The 20,697-nt window shown below is 42.3% G+C and overlaps 1 protein-coding gene across 5 annotated transcripts in view; it reads right to left on the bottom strand.

The window, feature by feature from the left end:
- The window catches only part of plcb4b (phospholipase C, beta 4b), an 81,584-nt gene that overhangs the window by 690 nt on the left and 60,197 nt on the right, over positions 1 to 20,697 (bottom strand). For 3 of the 5 annotated variants that reach the window (XM_086166989.1, XM_086166991.1, XM_086166992.1), the window contains 27 exons: positions 20,443 to 20,551; positions 19,034 to 19,244; positions 18,855 to 18,948; positions 18,657 to 18,736; positions 17,621 to 17,705; positions 17,439 to 17,529; positions 17,241 to 17,336; positions 16,808 to 16,956; positions 16,260 to 16,355; positions 15,758 to 15,902; positions 15,579 to 15,663; positions 14,979 to 15,103; positions 13,898 to 13,949; positions 12,911 to 13,013; positions 12,179 to 12,343; positions 10,173 to 10,377; positions 9,277 to 9,365; positions 9,048 to 9,204; positions 8,919 to 8,968; positions 8,225 to 8,290; positions 4,840 to 4,955; positions 3,672 to 3,747; positions 3,368 to 3,543; positions 2,906 to 3,007; positions 1,749 to 1,806; positions 1,210 to 1,296; positions 158 to 455 (listed from right to left, as the gene is read on the bottom strand). In XM_086166989.1, the coding sequence (XP_086023115.1) occupies positions 246 to 455; positions 1,210 to 1,296; positions 1,749 to 1,806; positions 2,906 to 3,007; positions 3,368 to 3,543; positions 3,672 to 3,747; positions 4,840 to 4,955; positions 8,225 to 8,290; positions 8,919 to 8,968; positions 9,048 to 9,204; positions 9,277 to 9,365; positions 10,173 to 10,377; positions 12,179 to 12,343; positions 12,911 to 13,013; positions 13,898 to 13,949; positions 14,979 to 15,103; positions 15,579 to 15,663; positions 15,758 to 15,902; positions 16,260 to 16,355; positions 16,808 to 16,956; positions 17,241 to 17,336; positions 17,439 to 17,529; positions 17,621 to 17,705; positions 18,657 to 18,736; positions 18,855 to 18,948; positions 19,034 to 19,244; positions 20,443 to 20,551 (3,078 nt within the window). In that variant the 3' untranslated portion in view covers positions 158 to 245. Of the gene's footprint in view, positions 1 to 157; positions 456 to 1,209; positions 1,297 to 1,748; positions 1,807 to 2,905; positions 3,008 to 3,367; positions 3,544 to 3,671; positions 3,748 to 4,839; positions 4,956 to 8,224; positions 8,291 to 8,918; positions 8,969 to 9,047; positions 9,205 to 9,276; positions 9,366 to 10,172; positions 10,378 to 12,178; positions 12,344 to 12,910; positions 13,014 to 13,897; positions 13,950 to 14,978; positions 15,104 to 15,578; positions 15,664 to 15,757; positions 15,903 to 16,259; positions 16,356 to 16,807; positions 16,957 to 17,240; positions 17,337 to 17,438; positions 17,530 to 17,620; positions 17,706 to 18,656; positions 18,737 to 18,854; positions 18,949 to 19,033; positions 19,245 to 20,442; positions 20,552 to 20,697 lie in introns of those variants that run through there. The other 2 variants (XM_086166993.1, XM_086166994.1) reach the window with 2 other exon arrangements.

Genomic DNA, 20,697 nt, shown 5'->3' with positions numbered 1-20,697 from the left:
GCACGTTGGGAGAGCGACAGCGCCGGCGCTCTTCTGCTTTCAGAAGGTTCGCGACGACGTGCGGACGAGGAGGGGGTTCGGGGGGGGGGGGGACCCCGAAACCCACAGGCCGCCTCCAGGGGCGCCAGTGGAGGCGGCGCAGGATGATTTTCTCCTTTCGGTAATAGCCGGTGAGTCACAACAAACTATACGTGACTCACGGCGACGGAACAACGGAAAACGAATCGCGTTCCTATTTCGGATTCTCACGCTTTCCGAAGTGATCTAATCGGAGAGCGTTCGACGCAGCCGGCGTTTGCGACGTCGGACCCACGTGGAGGATACGAAGAGGCTCGGGAGGAAACCGAGGTGGAGGAGAACAAAGAGATGGAGGGAGGAGAGTGAGGCAGCAGAAACACAGTGAGATGGAGTTTCCTACCTGGAACCTGTTTGTTTGCATGGTGTGATTTCAAAAGCTGCGCCAGGAGAAGCAAATCATATAAAAAAAAACAAAACAAAATGAATAATGTGCATATACATGTTAGACATGCACAGACTCAGACAGATGTCAAAGTAAAACACAGAGATGGAGGCGTGACAACTCCGAGTCCAATAATCAAGAAAAATAGCACTCTGGGATTTGAAAAAAAAAAAAACATTAAAATGTGAGGGAAAACTCATATTGGACACAATTTATCTGCCGCTTTTATTCAAAACTAAAATAAAAAGTAATTTAAAATTTAAACTGTCGTCTCCAACTAGGGAGGCAAAAACATTTATTTTATTTTATTATAATATACCGATAATCGCAGTGGATGTTCTTCATCATGGAACATTTTAATCCATTTATTTTGCACCAGACACGCATCAGTGTCCGGTGAATTATCTTGGCGTTTTTTGTTTTTTATTGGGGTCCATCAGCAAAGTCAGTTGTTGGTGGGGGAATTTAAAAATCAATATTCTAATTAAAAAAAATAAAAATAAATGACCAGATAACCAGAATTACATTCACATCACAATCTGTGATCAATTACAAGAAGAAAAAAAAAGAAAATTGGCCAGATATTGCCAAATTTCAGCCAAAATATATCTAGAAATTATCAAATAATTCCTCCAAAGAAAAAATAAAGAAACAGCCGTCCAATCTGAGCATTAATACGACCCTCCACATTTCACCGCCCCGACAGAAACCCTGCTTCTCCGGCGGCGAAGCCTCAGCCCGAATCCTACCTGCTCGTTGAACTTCTCCAGTTTCTCCAGCTGCTCTCTTTGGTTCTTCTCCAGCTGCTCCATCTCCTTCTGGTGCTTCATGGCCAGCTGCAGGGGCCGCGCCGCACATCATTATCATTTGACAAATGTATCCGACAAATATCGATCGATTGATTCGATCTGCTGTCCTGCTTTACTGATACATTATAAAACCACACTGACAGTTGATTAGTAATTTTCTATTTAAGCTCCTCTGATTACATTTTTCTGCAAAATGGCTCAGTTGTATTAGTAAAAAAGGGGAGGGGATCTGTGCATTCATTATTATACATTAAATACGAATTTAATAAATATGAATTTAACTTATTATAAAACAATTATTATTATTATAAAAAAATCTTGCAATAACCATGATTATTAATCTCAATCCCAGATATGCATTTCATGTACAATCCTGATCCATCAAGTATTTGTCTCACACTGCATAAACACTGTATCATTCCGTCCATATGGAGGATCTGATCAATACATTGGAAGCAATATTTTGTCGACCAACCCACCCTCTTCCTCTCGTCCAGGAACTTCTTGGTGTTGCTGCTGTTTAACTCTCGCACTCTCCTGGCAGAACACAAGCGTAGGGGTGTGTCAGTGTCTCCATCCCGGCGTCACAGCGGGACGACGACGACAGGCTACTTAACGATTAGCGCCGCGTGTGATTTTTAGACGGAATGAACTAAGAGCCTAATTTTCAGCAAACGTCCGTCAGGCTCTCACTGTTGCTAGGTAACGAGGCACATCCTCAAATCATTTACCTTCTTTGCAATATTCGCTTCGGCATCGTATCCCTGAACGGAGCTTAGCACGTTAGCTGTAGCACTATAGCACGTTTCTATACGATGACGTACGGCGAGGTTCATGTGACTTCATCACAATCAGATTTACAATCATACGAACCCCACAGAGTAGCTTCTTCACCATTTGATTGGCAGCACTTAACAGGTGATGTTTACAATCTCATATCGAGAATCCCTGGAATCACAAGCGCCCCCTACCATGAGGCAGGAGGACTGCGTGCCTCACTTTGCGGCTCTTCGCAGCCACTTTATGTTCACTCAGCACAAGAAACAAGTAACACACATACAGTTTTTGACAAAAAACACCGTACAATGGAAATGTAGTTCATATAGCAAAAGTGTATAAACATTTACAGAGAGACAGCAATACGGTGTTAGTGCTAAGGATGCTAGCAGTCAGCCGTCCTTACTCAATCTACGTTGAGGCTCAACAGTCTCAGCCTCACCTCACCTCACGTCTCCCCCCAGTATTTGAACAGGAAATGTGAAAATCCAGCGATTTTCATTCAAAAACAATCTAAAGCTGGTGAAGTTAAATGAAAAATATCTTAAGGTGCAAATCACAGATAAATATAACCATTACATTTCTTTTTCATATTACATTTTTTCTTTCCAAGATTAGCAAGTGAGGCACGGCCTCTGCTGCCTCCCCTGACTGCACCTCACTGTTTCTATACCGTTTGTGTATTATTTAGCAGCAAACATCTAGCTTACTGCCATTGAAGAGGATAGGCTACTTCAAAAAAAGTACAACTCGTGTCACCAATAACTCCGTTTAAGACTCTCCAGGTTGAAAGTACGATGATACAAGCTGCTGACAGCATGTAGGCAAATACATGTGTGTGTGTGTGTGTGTGACCCACCTCTCTCTCTCTGCCTTGTTCTTGATGGATTTGTCCTGGCTGATGGCTTTGCTGTTTTCCATGGACATCTTGGCCTGATTCGCTCGCATCTCTTTGCTTTGTCTGGAAACAATGACATGTTTGTGCGAGACAAGCGCCGTCAAATCGGAGTGGATGCACCTCAGGCCCGAGCACTTTTACTCATGTACAACAAATTTCTTGAAACCGGAGGCCGTTCATTTCCATATCACAATATATACAATATCACATATTTGGAGGCTAGATTAGGGTCACAAAGTCAAATGATCCAGATGCATCTGAAAGCATTAGCATTGCTATGCTAACATGTGATTATAAACAAAGAAAGTGGATTCTATGATATTTGAAAAAAAAAAAGGTGCACATGCATCTAATGCGAGTGTATGTATGTATGTGTGTGTGTGTGTGTGTGTGTGTGTGTGTGTGTGTGTGTGTGTCTCCTACCGTTCATGTATGAGTTTGAGCTGCAGAGTCTGCTGCTCCTGAACGGTAGCCAGAAGTTTCTTCAGGTGTTCGCACTGCTGTGTGACGTGGCTGTCCTTCATCTCCTGCTCCTCGCTGCTGTGACTGCTGATCAGCTCCGACCACTCTTTAGTGTGCTGCGCCGTGATGTCCTTTACCTATACACACACACACACACACACACACACACACACACACACACACACACACACACACGCCACAATCAGTCCACAAATGAGGAAATTGTGTGCCTGTGGAGGAGATGAGGACGCCGGAGGAATCTTACTCTGGCTTTGTGATCGGCGATGAGTGTTTGGATCTTGTCCTCCGTTTCCTTCTTCAGCTCCTGGCAGTTGTTTTCCCTGTTTGAAAAAAAAAAACAAAACAAAACATACGTTAACAGCAAATAAAGTCTGTATAATAAAATATATCATTATTATCCTGCAGGTCAGGGATGTCAAACTCATTTTGGTCCAGGGGCCACATACACCCTAATTTGATGCCAAGGGGTCCTGACCAATAAAATCATTACCTCGAAGTAAAACTAAGTCCAAATTTTTCCTTTATTTCAGTGTGAAGGAAGTAAACAGGTAAATTATAAAGATCTTTATATGTAATGAACTGTTCCTCTAAAAAAATACAGCACGAATTAATATTAAAAATGGATACTGAAAAAGAATGGATGAAATTACACCCTATAAGATGTGTTGAGTTAAAAGAGAAAATCTTATCACTGAGGGAAAATTTGCCACTAGAATTTATAAGAAATTTGCTTGTTAGCATAACGTTAGTATAACGTTTACAATCTTTTTAATGTTGCCCCTTTTTTTGCTACCGTTTTTGTGTTTTTTATAGAAATAAGATCATTTTAACAATGTCACTAGGCGTTTTTTTCATCAAAAAAATCATTTTGTTTTCAAATGTTGAACACAAAAAATACATCGCAAGGTTACTTTTTAATTTTTTCCTTGAATGTTTTTTTTTTTTAAACCCACGGTATAAAACCCCCAGATGCATGTGAGAAAAACGCGCGGTCCGGATTACAACAAAGATTTGATTTCATGCACGGGGCCACAAAATATTCATCCTAGGGCTGCAATTGAGACCTCTGCTGTAGGCATTTATTTACATATTACAGTTGAAAAAGTCCTAAAAAGAACTTTGTGCATTCGGTCAATTTACTATTTGGTTATAGAGTTCTATAAATACATAAAATTTTGAATAATAGCACGTTTATGAGCAAACTTGAATGAAACGGCAAAATTCAAAAAGTTTTTTTATTCATTTGTTTGATACTTATCTTTCAAATCCAGAAAGGAGGAATACATGTTTAAGGATTTTTGTAAAATGTAAAAGTAAAAATCATCACCATCCTAATGCTACTTTTATGACCAGTTTGTGACCTTGACATTGAAATTTTTAATACAGGAATAAAAACTTTCATCCATATTTACCCTCGTTTCTTGATGGCCTTCTCGAGCAGCTTCTCCACGGTGGTCTTCTCCTTGTCGTGAAGAGACACCATCTTGTCCACCTGAGTGCAGTGGGCTTTCTGCATCACGTTCTGATCCTTTTCAAAACACAAAGGAGGAGCACGAGAGGTCAGACGGGCATGTGAACCGTGGAGGATTTAAAGCTGAAAATCAAACATAAAAAAAAAAAAAAAATAATAATAACAACGCTTTGAGATAGAAAGTGCTAATCCATGTGATTTTTAACTGTTTTTCAAATGATAACAAAAAAGGGAAACATCGGACAACTTGGATGAGGCTGCAGCTCGAATTAATTATTAATGGCAATTACAATGCAATTGACGTAAGCGTGGAAAACAGACATGATATAAGGAAGGATATGATGTGTCGTGAATTAAAAAGGGAATAAATATAAATGAATAAATATAAATAAAATATAAAATAATTCCAACAGATATGATGTATTTATTGGGGATTGTTCTTGCATTTCCACGTCAAGAAAAATAAAATGGGGTGCTATTTTTTAATTCCTCTTCCCTCAGCCGCAGGGAATCTTCAAATCTTTGTACTTAGCACCTTAAAACACTTGATAGCCTTAATCTTGACAATTTATATTTCATTGTATTTCTTATTCTCCCTCCTTCCTACTATTATCTATTACTGTTATGTTTTCGCTTGAAACTCTGGCACAACAATTTCCTTCGGGATAAATAAAGTTGTTCTCATTTCATGTCATTATTCAGCGGTATCTGTATTTGTGGAAAATAAGAAAACACTTGATGTGAAGTTTTCGGTGTCCAATAAAAACCCTCACATGTACATTCCTACTCTTTGTCTGACACCGGCTCCTTTTTCACCGGCGTGTTTGCGCATCACGTCGGGTCCAAATCCCCATCATTTCCACGTCAGCTAATCTCGGAGCGGCGTTGGTGGCGAGCGGGTAAAACTCACGGCGCGTCACATCCAGGAAAGGGGAAATGACAGATAGGTTTGGATTTAAGGATTTAAAACTCATGTGGCACGTGCTGATCGACGATGTTCGGCGGCTGATGCGCCGCCGCGCCACAGAATTCTTTCAACTCTCAGTCCAGAGATTATTCTTTACAGGAACGTCGGACAGATCCTCTTAAAAATTAAATTTGAAATGTGATCGTCGTCCTGCCAATAGTTTCTGATCTGCTGAGGGATTGGCATCTTTCTCCCAGACACACACACACACACACTCCAACACAGAAAGCGAAGGAAAATAAATAACTCAGTTGAATATAAAACTGAATAGTGATGAATAAAAGCTTATAACCCACCTGCAGGAGGGGACACACAAGCAGCACAATGAAATTATATATATACGTATATATACATATATATATATATGTAAACATACATATAGGATATGAAGGTAGTTGGTGTGACAGACGACATATATATATATATACATATATATATATATATATCAAAAAATAAAGTAAAATAAATATAAATATAGAGACAGAAGACAGCAAGACAGCCACGAATAAACAGACACTCGCGGCAGCAACAACAAATATATACACATGCATACATGTATATATATATGCATACATACATGTATATACACACACATGCACATATAAATACATACGTATATATCCATTGATATATATTTATAAATATATACATACACACACATACATATATATATATATATATATATGTATATATGCAGGACTGTCTCAGAAAATTAGAATATTGTGATAAAGTTCTTTATCTTCTGTAATGCAATTGCAAAAACAAAAATGTTATACATTCTGGATTAATCCAAATTAACTGAAATATTGCAAGCCTTTAATTATTTTTTATATTGCTGATTATGGCTTACATCTTAAGAAAACTCAAAAATCCTATCTCAAAATATCAGAATATTACGAAAAAAGTAACTTTTGGTTTTTTAATTGCATTACAGATAAAGAACTTTTTTACAATATTCTAATTTTCTGAGACAGTCCTGTATGTGTGTGTTTGTTTGTGGAAAAAAAACATGATAAATGTGACAGTTTAATTAACAGCTTTAAATCTTTAAATCTTGAGCCTTTTTGTCCCTCTCTGGGACTTTTTTTTATAATCCCAAATGTATTTTGTAATTTTTTTCTTTTTTTATCAGAATCAGAATTGCTTTATTCGCCAAGTAATTTTACAACTACAATGAATTTGCTTTGAGTGAATTTGATTTGAGTGACTGCAAGTGTAATTGTGTAACTTAATTGAATTGTAATTATAGGAATTTCTACAAAATGTTCAATGAAGTTGTTTTTCTTTATAGGACAACAAACATTTTATCATTTTATCATCTTATTTCTACATTCGGCAACGTGACCGACACCTTTCAGAGGGGAATCTGAACTGCTTAACTGACAGGGAACAAGAAGAGAAATGAAAATTTATTCTTCTTGTTTTCCATCATTATAAAAAATGGTCCAACGTGTTGACCTTTACAAACACTAAAAAGGTGTTTATCAGTATGCTAAAGATATGAAATTGATCAATTTTATGCAAAAAGCGCTTTCTGTTAGTGTTCTCGGATAGCATATTACTGCCGCAGAGTTCAACAAACGCTATTGACTAAACTGTCTGTCCGAAAACGGCTTACTTTTTCTGACGATTTTGTGGAATACGGCGGAAGTTGCCTTGAAAGCTGCATTTCTTGGTTTGCAACGCTTTATAAAAATACCCTTGTTGGTTTTAAGAGCAAAATATCGGACTATCTTCATCAGACAAGTATTTGCATCCTCCATCATGTTTGGTGACGTAGAGACGATTCAAATTAAAATCCTTCCCCACCGCTTTACCTTTGGCTTCTGTAAATAAACATTTAGCCGTCCATGTCTCGATGAAGACGCAGCGTTCGGCATCAACTATTTTTTAGAATAGCTAATATTTCAAGGGGTTTAACTGGCTTGCATCAATCATTGATGTACATGCGTGCGTCATAACGGAAAAAAAACAAAAACAAAAAAATGACTCATTTCAAAATTGAAGCAACACACTTGAATAACATTAAGAGAATAAATGTTATTTTTGGTTTATGTTGTGTTTGACCTCACGCGGGCCGGGCCGGGCCGGGACCACCTCAAGTCTGGTCTAAATGATGCGTTTGCTAAATAAAAAACATATTCTCTCTTCCGGGGTCGCCTTGTTTAGTGGAAACACCGCTTTCTCTTTGCAGAGCTGCGGTCGATCTTAGCGAGTCTAATGTCTTACAGCGCATTGATGGCTGTTTTGTGTTTGTGCGCAGGGAAAAAACAGCGACAAAAAGGGACGAGTGGAAGATGAAAGGTCTATTTCTGTCGCTCTGAGCTTCAAGGACTAACCGACAAACACAATCACCCACCTTGGAGTGTTTCTTCTTTAAAGCGTTGACCTCCTTCTGTTGCTTTTTTATCAATTTAAGGTACGTCTGCAGAGGGAAAGAGAGACACGGGGGATTATTTTGCACCGTTCATGGCTGAGAGGCCACTTTCGAATGGCCGTGAAACAGCGGGGAGTTTTCTGATCGGATGAGGATGAAATATAGCTTCTGAACTTTGTGGTTTCGGAGGAAAATAAAAGTTATCAGTTGCTATAGTAACTGTGATTTTCAAATGAGCCTGGGTCAAATGTTGTGTCATCGTCACTTATTTAATTACTGCTATTTAAAGTGTCAATAATATATATTACTTTTTCACTAATCACATGTTGAAATAATCTGTAAAATAACTAATGCATAGTTTGAGCTATAGAGAAAAGGGATCATAAAAACATAAAACTTGGTAAATTGTTTGAAAATAACAAAAGCCTTTTGTCTGAAATATTTACAGGAATGTGCCCCTCGATCATAAATGATTAAATGTAATTTTTTCTCAGATTTCTCGCTGGTTTGCAGGTCACTTTTGTTCCCTGTAAGCCTTTAGTTGTTATAATACAATGTCATTTTTCTGTGATTTGTGACACAAGCACAATTTTTGCTGCATAAATGCTGCGTTAATAATATTTCCACACTTCCTAGGAGAAAAAAAAAAAAAAAAAAAAAGACATCGGTTACCCACCTTCATTTGTTTTAAGTCATCGATGCTGACGTTGGGCACCAACGCAGAATCTGAAAGGGCAGACGCGACAAGTCAAAATCCGCCTTTTTTTTTCATATTTGACGCCGCCGAAAGCGGGTCAGCACGCACCTTTCTTTGTTTCTGCCGTGTTATTCTGGGCGGAGTTGGAGGTCTGGCCCATGTCGGAGCTGGACTGGGGCGTCACGCTGGCCTTCACCGTGTCTCCTTTGCCCTTTCCCTTCTTGTCGTTCTTGGAGCTTCCGCTGGGAACGTCGGCGATGTCGTTCTACCGACACAAACAGAAGGATGTAGCGCTCGCCGAGAGCCTGGCCTCGGCGCACAGCGGGCGGCGCCCTACCGTATCGATCCCGAGGGCCTTCATCTGGTCAGCTCTCTTCTCCGCGATGGTCAGGAATTTCTTCGGATCCGATAAGGCGTCCACAATCGCTGCGACACGCAATTGGATTCACTGAGTGCGTTTTTGTGAAGGTTTCATTGATATGCGGTTGGTTTTTAGGGCGAACGTTCCTCTAAGTGTTGTTGAGCAGCAAGTGCTCCCCCGGCGCCGACGGACCGCTCGCGGTTCATCCGTGATGGGTTCATCGCAGAGAATTAATTCCCCCCACGAGGTATTAATAAAGGATAAATTATTATTAGACGGGTCTTTCGGACGGTCGCTCTGTAAAACCGTTTCCTCTGAGAGAAGAATGACGTCTGTGGCTTGAATAAAATCATCCTCCCTTACCAAACACAACAAATAACAAACCGACTGTGCGAGTCTTTTTTTTTTTTTTTTTAAAAAAGAATAAAACTTCTAAAAAAATGAATTAAAATAACCTTTTTTGTGACTGAGAGCTTGTGTTTTTCGACTCGAGTCGCGACATCAGACCGTGTTGGTGCGGCAGAGATGAGGCCATCATCGCCAAGGCGGCTAACGGCCGCAATCACGGCTTTTCGTCAGGAGCCCCTTGGCTTTATTTAATAACGCCGCCGAACGTCCTCATTTATATTCCACTGCCTGTTTAAAGCGCTCTGTGACAGCAGACTCACTGTCATCACCATTTGCACCAAATCATTACTTTGGATGTTCAAACCGACCCGAGGCGAAGGGCGAGAAGGAGAAGGAGTCGGCGTGATTTTCTTCCCTCCTCTCCCTAAAGGCTGAACACATCACTTTTTATACCAGCTGGGAACAAATGGAGCGCCGTAAAATTTTCTTTTTTTTGAGAGCGTACGCTTCTGTTTTCCCCTCACCTCCGAAACCGTCGGGTACGTAAGTCTTGAGGATGATTTGGCAGAAGATGGTGGGCAGCGAGAGGGGCTTGTTGCCCTCGTTCCTCAGCGAAATGTGACGGTAGCCGGCCTGCAGGCCGTCCAGAGGCAGGATCCGCTGGCCAATCAGCTTGTTGTTGTCGTCATAGACGGCGATGCGCAGAACCGCCAGGTCCGGGAGGATCACCTGGGAGGGAGGGGTGATTAGAAACACGAGATGTCTGAAAATGTCTGAAAAAGCGGCAGGACCGAAGGACGCGCACTCAGTGTGAGGACGAACGGCGAAGCAAAAAAGCCACAATTAGAAGGAGAGCGTCACTCCCGTGGAAGATGTGGAGAAAGACAAAAAAAAAAAAAGGGGTGAAAATGACAAATTGTTCCAAAGTGTGGCTGCGGCCTTGTTAAAGCCGAACCGAACGCAGCGTCAATAAAGAGGAAGGTCAAAAATTAAACTGCAGGGGACGCTATCTGGGGACGGAACGGGGAGGGGAAGCGGCACGATAGCGGAGCAACATACCGCATATCTAACTACTGACAAGGCCATCTCCACAGTGAGTATGCAACTAGGGACTGCGGAATATCAGTGTGTGTGTGTGTGTGTGTGTGTGTGTGTTAATGCCCCTTGAATGAATTTATGTGTACGTCCCCTTGGAGAGGCAAAAAAAAAAAAAAAAAGCAAGAGAGGGAGCAAGAGCCTTAACTGGCCTTGCGGTTGGAGATAAGTGAACCAAGAGAGGAGGATGATTTATGCCTCGACGAAGAGGAAGGTAAAGAGATAAGGAGGCAGAATACTCACTGGAGATGAATAGGTGGAGGCGCACATCGTGTGTGTGTGTGTGTGTGTGAAAGTGGTAGTTCACACTGAGTCATTTTGACATTGGCGTAGATACGAAAGGTGTGTTATTTGGGGGCATACATGTCTGTGTATGCCGAGGTGTGTGTGTGTGTTGATGTGATAAAGGAATCTCGCCAGCAGCTTTACTTGTGATGCCCCTCTTTGATAGGACTGTGTGTGTGTGTGTGTGTGTGTGTGTGTGTGTGTGTGTGTGAGCACCACTGCGGGAAGCTGTGATTGATGGTGTGTGTTCGGGAGTCGGAGTCACAGTCATGGCTGAGAGACTTCTCATTCTGCTGAGAGCAGCACTATTACACACCTCCCTCCCTCTCCGCCCTCTAGACCCCGTCTGTTCAGCCATTCTTCCTCTCGCTTTGCCGGATCTTCCCTTCCGGAACAGTCCGGCAAGTCTGACCGTAGCGATTGTTTATGTCTCTTACGGGGTTCAGTGCTGATTCCGCTACTGACCGCCATCTGGTTGCACAAAAGAGCCGCTCATCGTTCACTCGCTTATTTTTCGTGTATTTTTTTTTTTTTTTTTTTGTGTCAGTGGTTCTTGAAATTGAAATTTTCTGATCATTTTAAAAACATTTTCTAATTTATTTTTATTTTCCAGCTGATTATTTTAAGATAATGTCTTGCAGATTTGCAAAGACATTGAATTTCATGCCGATTTACTTGTGGAGTTATTTCTTGCTGATCCAGCATATTTCTATTTTTTTTTTTTTGCAAACATTTAAAAAAACCTCTATTGTTATTTCTAAGAAATTACAGGTCATTTCTTGCTCAAATCCCAAGGAATAATATTGCATGATTGGTTATGGAAGTGTTTTTAAAAATACAATTGCTTATATGTTTCCATTTTAAAGAGATAAATATTTCAAATAAAACAGTAAAATAAGAGATGTCCAGAAACTATCAGTAACGTCTTTAGGCGAACAGGATCCTCATCAAGAGTTACTCTTTCAGGAAACGCCATCATTTTTACAACATTTACCAACATGTTTCTCATATTTTCCAGTATTTTCCATCAAATGATGTCGTATTTATTTTCCAGAGCCTTGTTTCTTGTTACACTTCTTGTTTCCTTTAGCACTTCTTTTCCTTCCCTCCACACACACACACACACACACACACACACCCGTGTCATTACCTTCCTGAAGACGAAGGGTTCCTCGTTGTAAGCGGGGTTCAGCCCGTTGTTCATCACCATGCGTGTGCGGAACTCCTTGCGGATGGTGTCCGTGGGGAGGCCGTACATGTCCACTTCAACGTACGTGCCGATCTTCTTGTCGGACAGGAACTGACCCGAGAACACCTGGAGGGACGCGGGAAGGGGGATTATTCAGAAAAACACATCTCATTACTGATTTTTTTTTTTTTAACCAGAGTGCCGTTGTATTTTGGGATGAATGCGGTTTTGGGGAAAATTCTGCGAAGACATGAGATGAACCTAGAAAATGAGCTCTTTACATAGGAGGTAAGAGGCAACGTCAAGCATTTGTTTCTCCTTTTAACCACTAAAATTCTGGAAAGGATCTGGAAAAATAAGCTGCTGGCATTACAATATTTAGATTCTTGACCGACTTTTATTGCATTTTTTTCCTCTGCTTCTTCCTGTGCGTCTACAGCGCCGCATTTAACAAGGCGCGGTAAATAAAATTTGCGAATATTGCGGAATAAACGGTTTCTAAATGAGCAAATACTGAGACTGTCACAGAGGCTAAAATGGAGAACATTAACTATTACTGCTTACTAAAATTCATTTGGGGTCCTTAAAAAGTGAAGGGACTTCAGACAATCAATTCTGTGAAAAGCGAATTCCTACAAACAGGAATTAATTCTTAATACTTGTCCGTGTTTTGAGACGGATACGCTTTCTGACCTGCACGCTGCACGTCGCAGCGATGACGCCGTCCACTGGGGTTTCTGAAAACGGGTCAAACATCCGGTCTGACCGTCGCATGAAATCGGGCTTTTGCAGATACCTAACACACACACACACACACACACATGTATATATGCTGCTCAAAAAAATAGAGGGAACACTTGAGCAACACAATGTAACTCCAAGTCAATCACACTTCTGTGAAATCATAGTGTCCACTCAGGAAGCAACACAGATTCATTTTGACTTGTTTTAAGGACATTACATCAAAGTTGGATCAGCCTGGAGTTTGTTTTTACACTTTAATTTTCAGTGTGATTCCTAATCCAGACCTCCATGGGTTGATACATTTCCATTGATCATTTTTGTGTGATTTTGTCGTCAGCACATTCAACTGTGTAAAGAGCAAAGTATTACATAAGAATATTTCATTCATTTAGATCTCGGATGTGTTTTTTAAGTGTTCCCTTTATTTTTTTGAGCAGTGTATATGAATATGTAGAAAATGCACATGTTGTAACAGCAACGTGCCTATAAGATCAGGTGACCGGCGTTCCATTTGCAATAATACATTTCAGTTAGCGCTTGCTCAGGATCTGTCAAAGATCCAGCCCGGGAGGATTCGAAGAGACGCTGTGTGTTGGCGTGCGTGTCAGGGAGGTGGGTTATCACAGTGATATTCGTAATAACGGATATCTGGCAAAAGCCCTGATCTCCCCCACGAATGAGATTTCCAGCATTAGCGGTAAAGCCTCTGTCCTGAGGGAGGACGAGACGGATGACTGCAGCCGGCCTCCGAGCCCCGCAAAGACGAGCCGGCTTTTCCAAAGCACTTACGGGCTCTCCGGGCAGACGGCGGCGACGGTCGCCGCTGGCAACCACTAATGAGATGTGACAAGCTTTAATTGATGAGCTTCTGAGAGGGCCAGAGAGGGGACGGACGGAATAAGTTAAGAACGTGAGCGAGGAGGTGTTCCTTCTCACCCGCAGGAGCCGTTGTACTCAAACTTTCCCTGGTTCAGCTGCATGGCCAGATCTGAAAGAGCCAGACAAAAACAACGACGAGGCTTTAAACCTTTTCCAAAACAACCTCTTTTATTATTTTTTATCCGTCTCTCGTTCTCCTTCATCACATCTCTCCATCACGGAGGCCGGGAGCAGGAGCTCTTGTGGGAACCCCCCCCTCCGGCCCTGCACATGTCCATCTCTGCACAGGCCATATGCTCGCGCCCCGTCGCCTCCGGCCATGGGGCAACAGCTGCTTTCCAACAGGCGTTGCTCTCCAAGTATGTGTGTGTGTGTGGCTACATGCATGTGTGTGTGTTGTTGTGCACACCTGAACAAATGTGTGCAATTTTTTATGTCGGTGTTTTTGCAAACTCCGCTTGCTTTGTTTGCTTTCGGGTCGCCCGGCTTTACTTTTGTAATATCAGTTTTGATTTCTATCTTATCACTAGTGATATGCTGCCAGTGCGGGTAACAACAGTGCACGTACTTATGAAAGTGCACAGTTTCTGATAAGAAATCAAAAGAAAAAAAAAAAAAAAAAACATTAATCCCCCAGGATTGTCACATCCCACATGTTAATAAAGATATAAAATTCATTGTTTGAGGGTAGAGGCTGTATTATTTTGAACAGTTTGAAAATGTTTTTAACTTCATGTTTTTTCGTGTTCAGACTGAGATGAAAATATGAAATATCAATATCGCCACCCTCTTAAAATAATTGTGACAAAAGATTTTCTTTTTTTTTTTGTTGCCTAAATCAACTCTGCCAATTCTGAAAAACCTGAAAAAAATAACTGGGCGACGATACGAGTATTGATGAGCGTGACGGAAGGCGGACAGATCTACTGAAGCCGTGAATCGAAGTACCTCGACGGCGTTATCGCCACGGCAACGGCGGTTCTTTCCACGTCTATCTGTCGGATCTCGAACGGTTCGAACAAACCGACAGGGATTTGGCTGCAGATTATAGTTTACCCTCCTAAAACGCATACTAAATATGCGGCGCTTGTATGGCGGGGCATGGGGTCAAAGGTCGGGGCGTGAACCGCTGCGGTACCTGGGGTCTGGAAGTTGAGCGAGACCATCTGGCAGCCGGCGTTCCAGAAGATCTGAGGCATGTAATTACTGGAATCCACTCGTCCCCCTTTGGGGTAGATTCGGCTCATCTGACGCTTGTTGTAGCTGCGTCGATACTCAGGAAAATGCAAAACGAAGACGGAGAGCACGTGTGTCCCGCCGCACGCGCCTGGACGTGCGCTGCAGGACTATTTTTAGCGTGAACAGCTCGGGTCAAGCCGTCCCCGTTGGATGGAGAGGCAAAAAGTATGTGCGTGTCAGGCCAAGTGATAGAACCCGCGCTAACCTCTCGAGGCCCGCCGTTCTTTTCCGACAGCCGGGCGGAAACAGATATGGCTGCAAAACATCAGCTCTGACCCGTTCGGCTCTTATTTAGGTGACCTCGATCGCGTCCAACTTATTCTCCTGAGTGAAAAATATGTGTGCCAAACGTTTTAGACGCTCGCAAAGACAAAATATGAACTCCTGCTTTATAATGTCAGTTTGCAAAACGAATGTCAACAAGATGCTTGCTTTTCGTTGACATTTCCTCTCTCTAATAAGTCCGCACGTCGCTTTCAGAGAACACCAGGAAGGATACTTGACGAACTCTATGGCGTTGGTCTTCAGGTAGCCCAGGCCGACCGACTCGTTGAAAGAAGACATGTTGTGGTGGATGTTCCTTTCTGGAAGACAAGCCGTGCAGAAAATGAGAGGAAAGCACGCATTTCACCTTCCACCATCCAAATTTAACACGCCGGCGTGAGCGGAAACTCTCACCTTCGGCCAAATCGAAACTCTGGAATTTGACGGGCTGCGCGTAGTTGACCATGGCCGACAGGTACGGGTGGATGTTGGTGGTGGCTCCGACGTAGGTGTACTGCGCTATGAGAGCTTCTTCCAAGTCTTCCGCCTCCTCCGCACCCTGAACAGGACGGCGAAAACACAAACTCAAATTTGGGCGCTTGGGGCTCGACGCGCGGAAACCCGAGTGGCAGGAATTAGCGATCGAGTACATCAACATCATCCAGACAAATCAATGCGGCGCTGATTCATTCGATAAATGAATTCTTTTAGGTTTAAAATCATCGGAAAATAAAGGTATTCTTCCGATAATTGCACTGGAGACACGCTTTATTTATGTTTAATATCTGATGTGTGTTTTCTATTCACAACGATATTTCAATGATGGTTTTGTGTGCATGTATGTGTGGGCCTTCATGTGTGTGTGTGTGTGTGTGTGAGGGAAATGGCAGGGAGGAAAAAGGGTGTGTGTTCTTGCCTTTTTGTTATTGTCTTGGTCAGAAGCCTCGGAGATATCCGTGGCGTCCGTCGCCTCGGTGGCTTCAGAGATCTCTGTCGCTTCGTCTTCGGTCGGCTGGAAGCAGAAACCAGCAGAGCGATTAAACTTTCTCTCCCAGAAACTCAAATATTACAAAACAATATTTACATTTTTGATATATTAGTATTAAAATGGAAATACTAATTTCCCTTGACCTGTGTAAATGTGATTTTTTTTTGATATCTGGGGGAAATAAACTAAAATAAATAACTAAGTCTTTCTCAAATTGTGTACAATGTTGCTTTTCTTTCTTTTACATCAAATGAAATAAATCAGAATGACATAATATCATGTTTTTCCTTTGCCTGGTGGTTGCATAGCTTCTGCTTCAGTTAGAAAGCGTGTATATATTCAACACGCATGATGGTCTGGTTGTTGATTCTAGAGTTCACAGTTCTGCATAAACCCCAACTTTAAATTGAGAGAAGTTATAAGGGGAAAAAAAAAAAAAAAATTCCAGAATTTCTTAAAATGTCCAGCGAGCGCACCTTCTTGATGCTGCTGCTCCGATTGTAGTCTTTCCTGGAGCTGACGGCGTTGTTCTCGGACACGCTGTTGGCCTCCTTCTCGCTGGTCGGCTCTGAAACGCTGCTGGGGGCCTCCGAATTCACATCCTTGTCTTCGGGCTCCTTCTCTCCTATTGTCACACACACACACACACACACACACACACACACACAGAAATTCATTTTCAACAGCCGTCCCGGTGACTCGGTGCAGTCTGTCCCCGAACCAACACAGTGCAGATCTCATTTTGGACGGTGCGACGGCTGCAGAATTTCAAGAATATTATTCCAGGAAAAGCAACATTTCTGACTGCAGAGCCCTAAAAGCATCTCACTTGCTTTCCTTTGCTGTTATTTTGATGTGAATGAAAGTGTGAAAGAGGTAAAAGGACGCGGCTCTAGGGTTCACACTGACCATTCTCCGCTTCGTCTTCGTTCTCCTCCCCCATGATGATGGCGGGCGTGTTGGTCTCTCCTGCCTCCATGTGTTTCTTGAAGGCCTCCAGCTGCTCTGTTTGACACACCGACGTCAGAGAGTAAAACATTTCGTACGCGACAGAAGCAGGAACGCGCTGAGAGAATTAAAAAACAATGAACTAAGTTGCCATCATACTCTGTTCCACTTCCGGTTTCAAGCGTTTATTTTTGATGAGGATTTTGCGTTTGAGGTCGTTCGGCGACGGCAACGCCCGCCCGGATTCAATCTGTCGGAAAATAATGTCATTTTTTTTTTTTTTTTTAAATAAAATCACAGATTTAATCAAACTACGGAAAAGACTGAATGGGAGTATTCACCGGAAAATTCTCCAGGGGCTGTTTGAGGAGGAAATCACCAAAGATCTCCTCACAATATTTGGCCATCTTGTACTGTTGCGGTTTACTGGTAAATACAGGCAGAAACACACACACGGTCAGGTCGCCAGCTGCAGAACTATAACATTATCATGTTCACAACAGACAAATACAAGTTACTCAACCAAGAGCGTGATAATACAAACCCGTGTACATGTAAGTATACAAATATGCTGATTCTATCGCAAAAATGTATTGCAACATTGGACCGAATGAGTTGGTCTAATCGAGAACGCAGGAGAGCTTTAGGCTTCTCAGGTTCGAGCACCATCACATCATGTCATTTGTCTAAAAAGAAAGAACTTCCACACGGTTAAATAAAATAAAACCATTATCATGACTTAAATTAATAGTGATAATTAAAATCTAAGATTTAATTTTTATCTTAGAATGGAAATTATGCAAGATTGTGTGTTCTTTCTGGGGGGAGGGGCACGCACTTTATTAACTCTTGTCTATTTACTACTCTCATCTGTGCAATATTCATATATATATATATGAATACATATTTTTCATAAACATATACATGTATATACATATAACACGTATACATACAATATATATATGTATATATATATATTCATATATATGTACACATTATATTTATATATTACATGTATATATATATTATATATAAAAATATATATATATATATATTTATGTATATATATGTGCGTGTGAATATAGACACACACACACACACACACACACACACACACAAACACACATTCCCACACATCTTAGTTAGTTAGCATTTCTTTCATTTTTTTTTCGATATCTTTGGATTCTTTCGCATATATCTTGCAAAGTCTTTGTTTATTTGTATCTACATCCTTCATATGCACATCCTATCTATCAATTCTATTAGCACACCTTTCTACCCTGGAATGCAGGTTTGAATATTGAATGCTATCGTGTTGAATACGACTATTTATTTCTCAATGAAAGCCTTCAGTGTCTGCCTGCAGACCCGCCGTACCTGCAATGGTTTTCAAAGGACAAAATAACGGGGTAGTCTGACGTAACGAACGCCGTCTCCTTGATCGCTTGGATGACGTCCTGTTGAGAGCAGAAAAATAAGATGCAAGAGGAAGGAAAGAGATAATACCGGTGTTTCAACACAGGGGGGCAGTCATGTATCGCGACGCCCAAAACGAGAACTAGCGCGAGTGACCACCTTGAACAGGATGTCGGTGCACATGGCCTTGCCGTGAGTGATAATGGGTTCCTGGTCTTCTCCTTTCCCGTCCCAGCAGTCCAGCTCCACGCATCTGAAACGTCACGGCGTTTACGTTTCCACATCATGCGCGCCCTCGCTTCAACGCGTCCGTCCGTCCTCGCAAAAGTCGGATTTACCTGCAGCCGGAGAGCAGGACCTGCCGGTACATCTCCACGGAGGACTTTCCTCCAAACTGTCTCCCCGTCAGGTACGTGTTATGGGAGGAGCTGATGAAGTAGTGGGCCAGCGGCTGGTCCATGTCCTGGTACAGCTCCAGCCGGTCCAGGAACACGGGAGCGTTTTCGTCAGACATCAGGTACCTGCAGAAGCCATCGCTGGACATCCGGCCTTGGAGAGAAGACGAGAAAAGTCGGAAGTTAAAGTCCCGACCGAATCATTTATCACTTGGTTTAAAACAAAAAAAAAAAAATGACATGAAACCGGGAGTTTGTGGGAGTTGTTGTAGTTTCGGGGAGGGACTGGGTCCCCCCGCTGTGGAGGGAGGTTTTGGGATCTCGGGGTACCAGATCCCCCCCCGATACGGGCTGTTCTGTTCCTGCACCATCGGTGCCAGATCTTGGTCGTCATTTGTTTGTTTAAAAGTTTATTAGGACAGTGTACAAATACATTAAGCACAGAGGCAGAGATGTTTGGACCAGATTATAGCTCATAGCTAATTTCCATCTGTAGTCCTGGACAATACAAATATAAAACTGTATAAAATAGACAATATATATAAAATATACAGATAGGCAATAAAATATGTATTTTGCAAGTTGAAAGTGCGACCTCAGGATCGGCTCTCCGCCTCTCCCAAGCAATTGAGACCCGCCGCCTATCGAATCCGAGGCCGTCTCGGGCTCTTCGAGCTCATCGCTCCGTCACGGTAAAGAAGGCGCTTCGCCTCTCGGTTGAATTTACCGGTCGCTCGACGCTCCCCGGCCTCCCCCGCTTCCACCGAAAGAACAGGTCGACGGATACGAGCTATGGAAACGAGTTCCCGGCGCTGGGAGGACGACCGACGCTGGAGGGGCCATGACGCGGGATTCCCCGAGAAAAAACGGAGGGGAAATAAAGTTTGAGGCCCTCTGCCGCCCTGCGCCCTGACCATTAAAGCAGTTTTAATAAAACATTTTCATTAAAACCGACCCATAAAGTTCCTTCATTTTTCAGAAGGGTGAGAATCATAAATTCACTCGTCGGACGGTACGTTTATCGGATCATTTAAGTGCCGCCTTGTTTATAGACTCGTGTAATGACATTAAAGAGCCCATTAGAGGTATATGCACGGGTTTTTATGACCTATTACTGGGAGCGAGTCACAAATTGCATTTTCAAACATCCGATCGATCGTCTTCATATGCGGTTTAAGCTTAAATAATTACTGAATGAAAGCATGGCGTCGCTGCGACACCGAAACTTCTGGCGCTGGATGTTTAAGATGAATTATCCCGAGGGATTTCCAGCAATGTCGTTACGCTCTGCAGCTTCAGAGTCCCTCAGGAAGGTGGCAGCACATCCTCAAAAATGCCGCCGCCGTCTTTACCTTTCTTTTTCAGCTCGTCGTCCCGCTCGTACTTGTCGATGATCTGCGTGGCTCTCTTGGGGTCGTAGAACGGGAAGAGGATCTCGTTTAACCTGGGGTCGCGCTGGTTCTGAGGAGCAACGCACACACAGGCAAGGACGTCATCCACACACTTACTGTTTGAACGACAAGGATCACCGGTGGACGGGAAAAAAAAAACCAACAAAACAAGTCAAGCCGTGACACTCAACACGCAGGCCAATGTAATGCGACGCA

The sequence above is a fragment of the Fistularia commersonii genome, chromosome 20 (genome assembly GCF_037954325.1).
Source record: "Fistularia commersonii isolate RoL2024-O1a breed Wild chromosome 20, RoL_Fcom_v1.0, whole genome shotgun sequence".
In the NCBI taxonomy this organism is placed as follows: Eukaryota; Metazoa; Chordata; class Actinopteri; order Syngnathiformes; family Fistulariidae; genus Fistularia; species Fistularia commersonii.
Note: the sequence above shows the minus strand (reverse complement) of the source record. Positions and strands in the feature narration are given on the sequence as shown.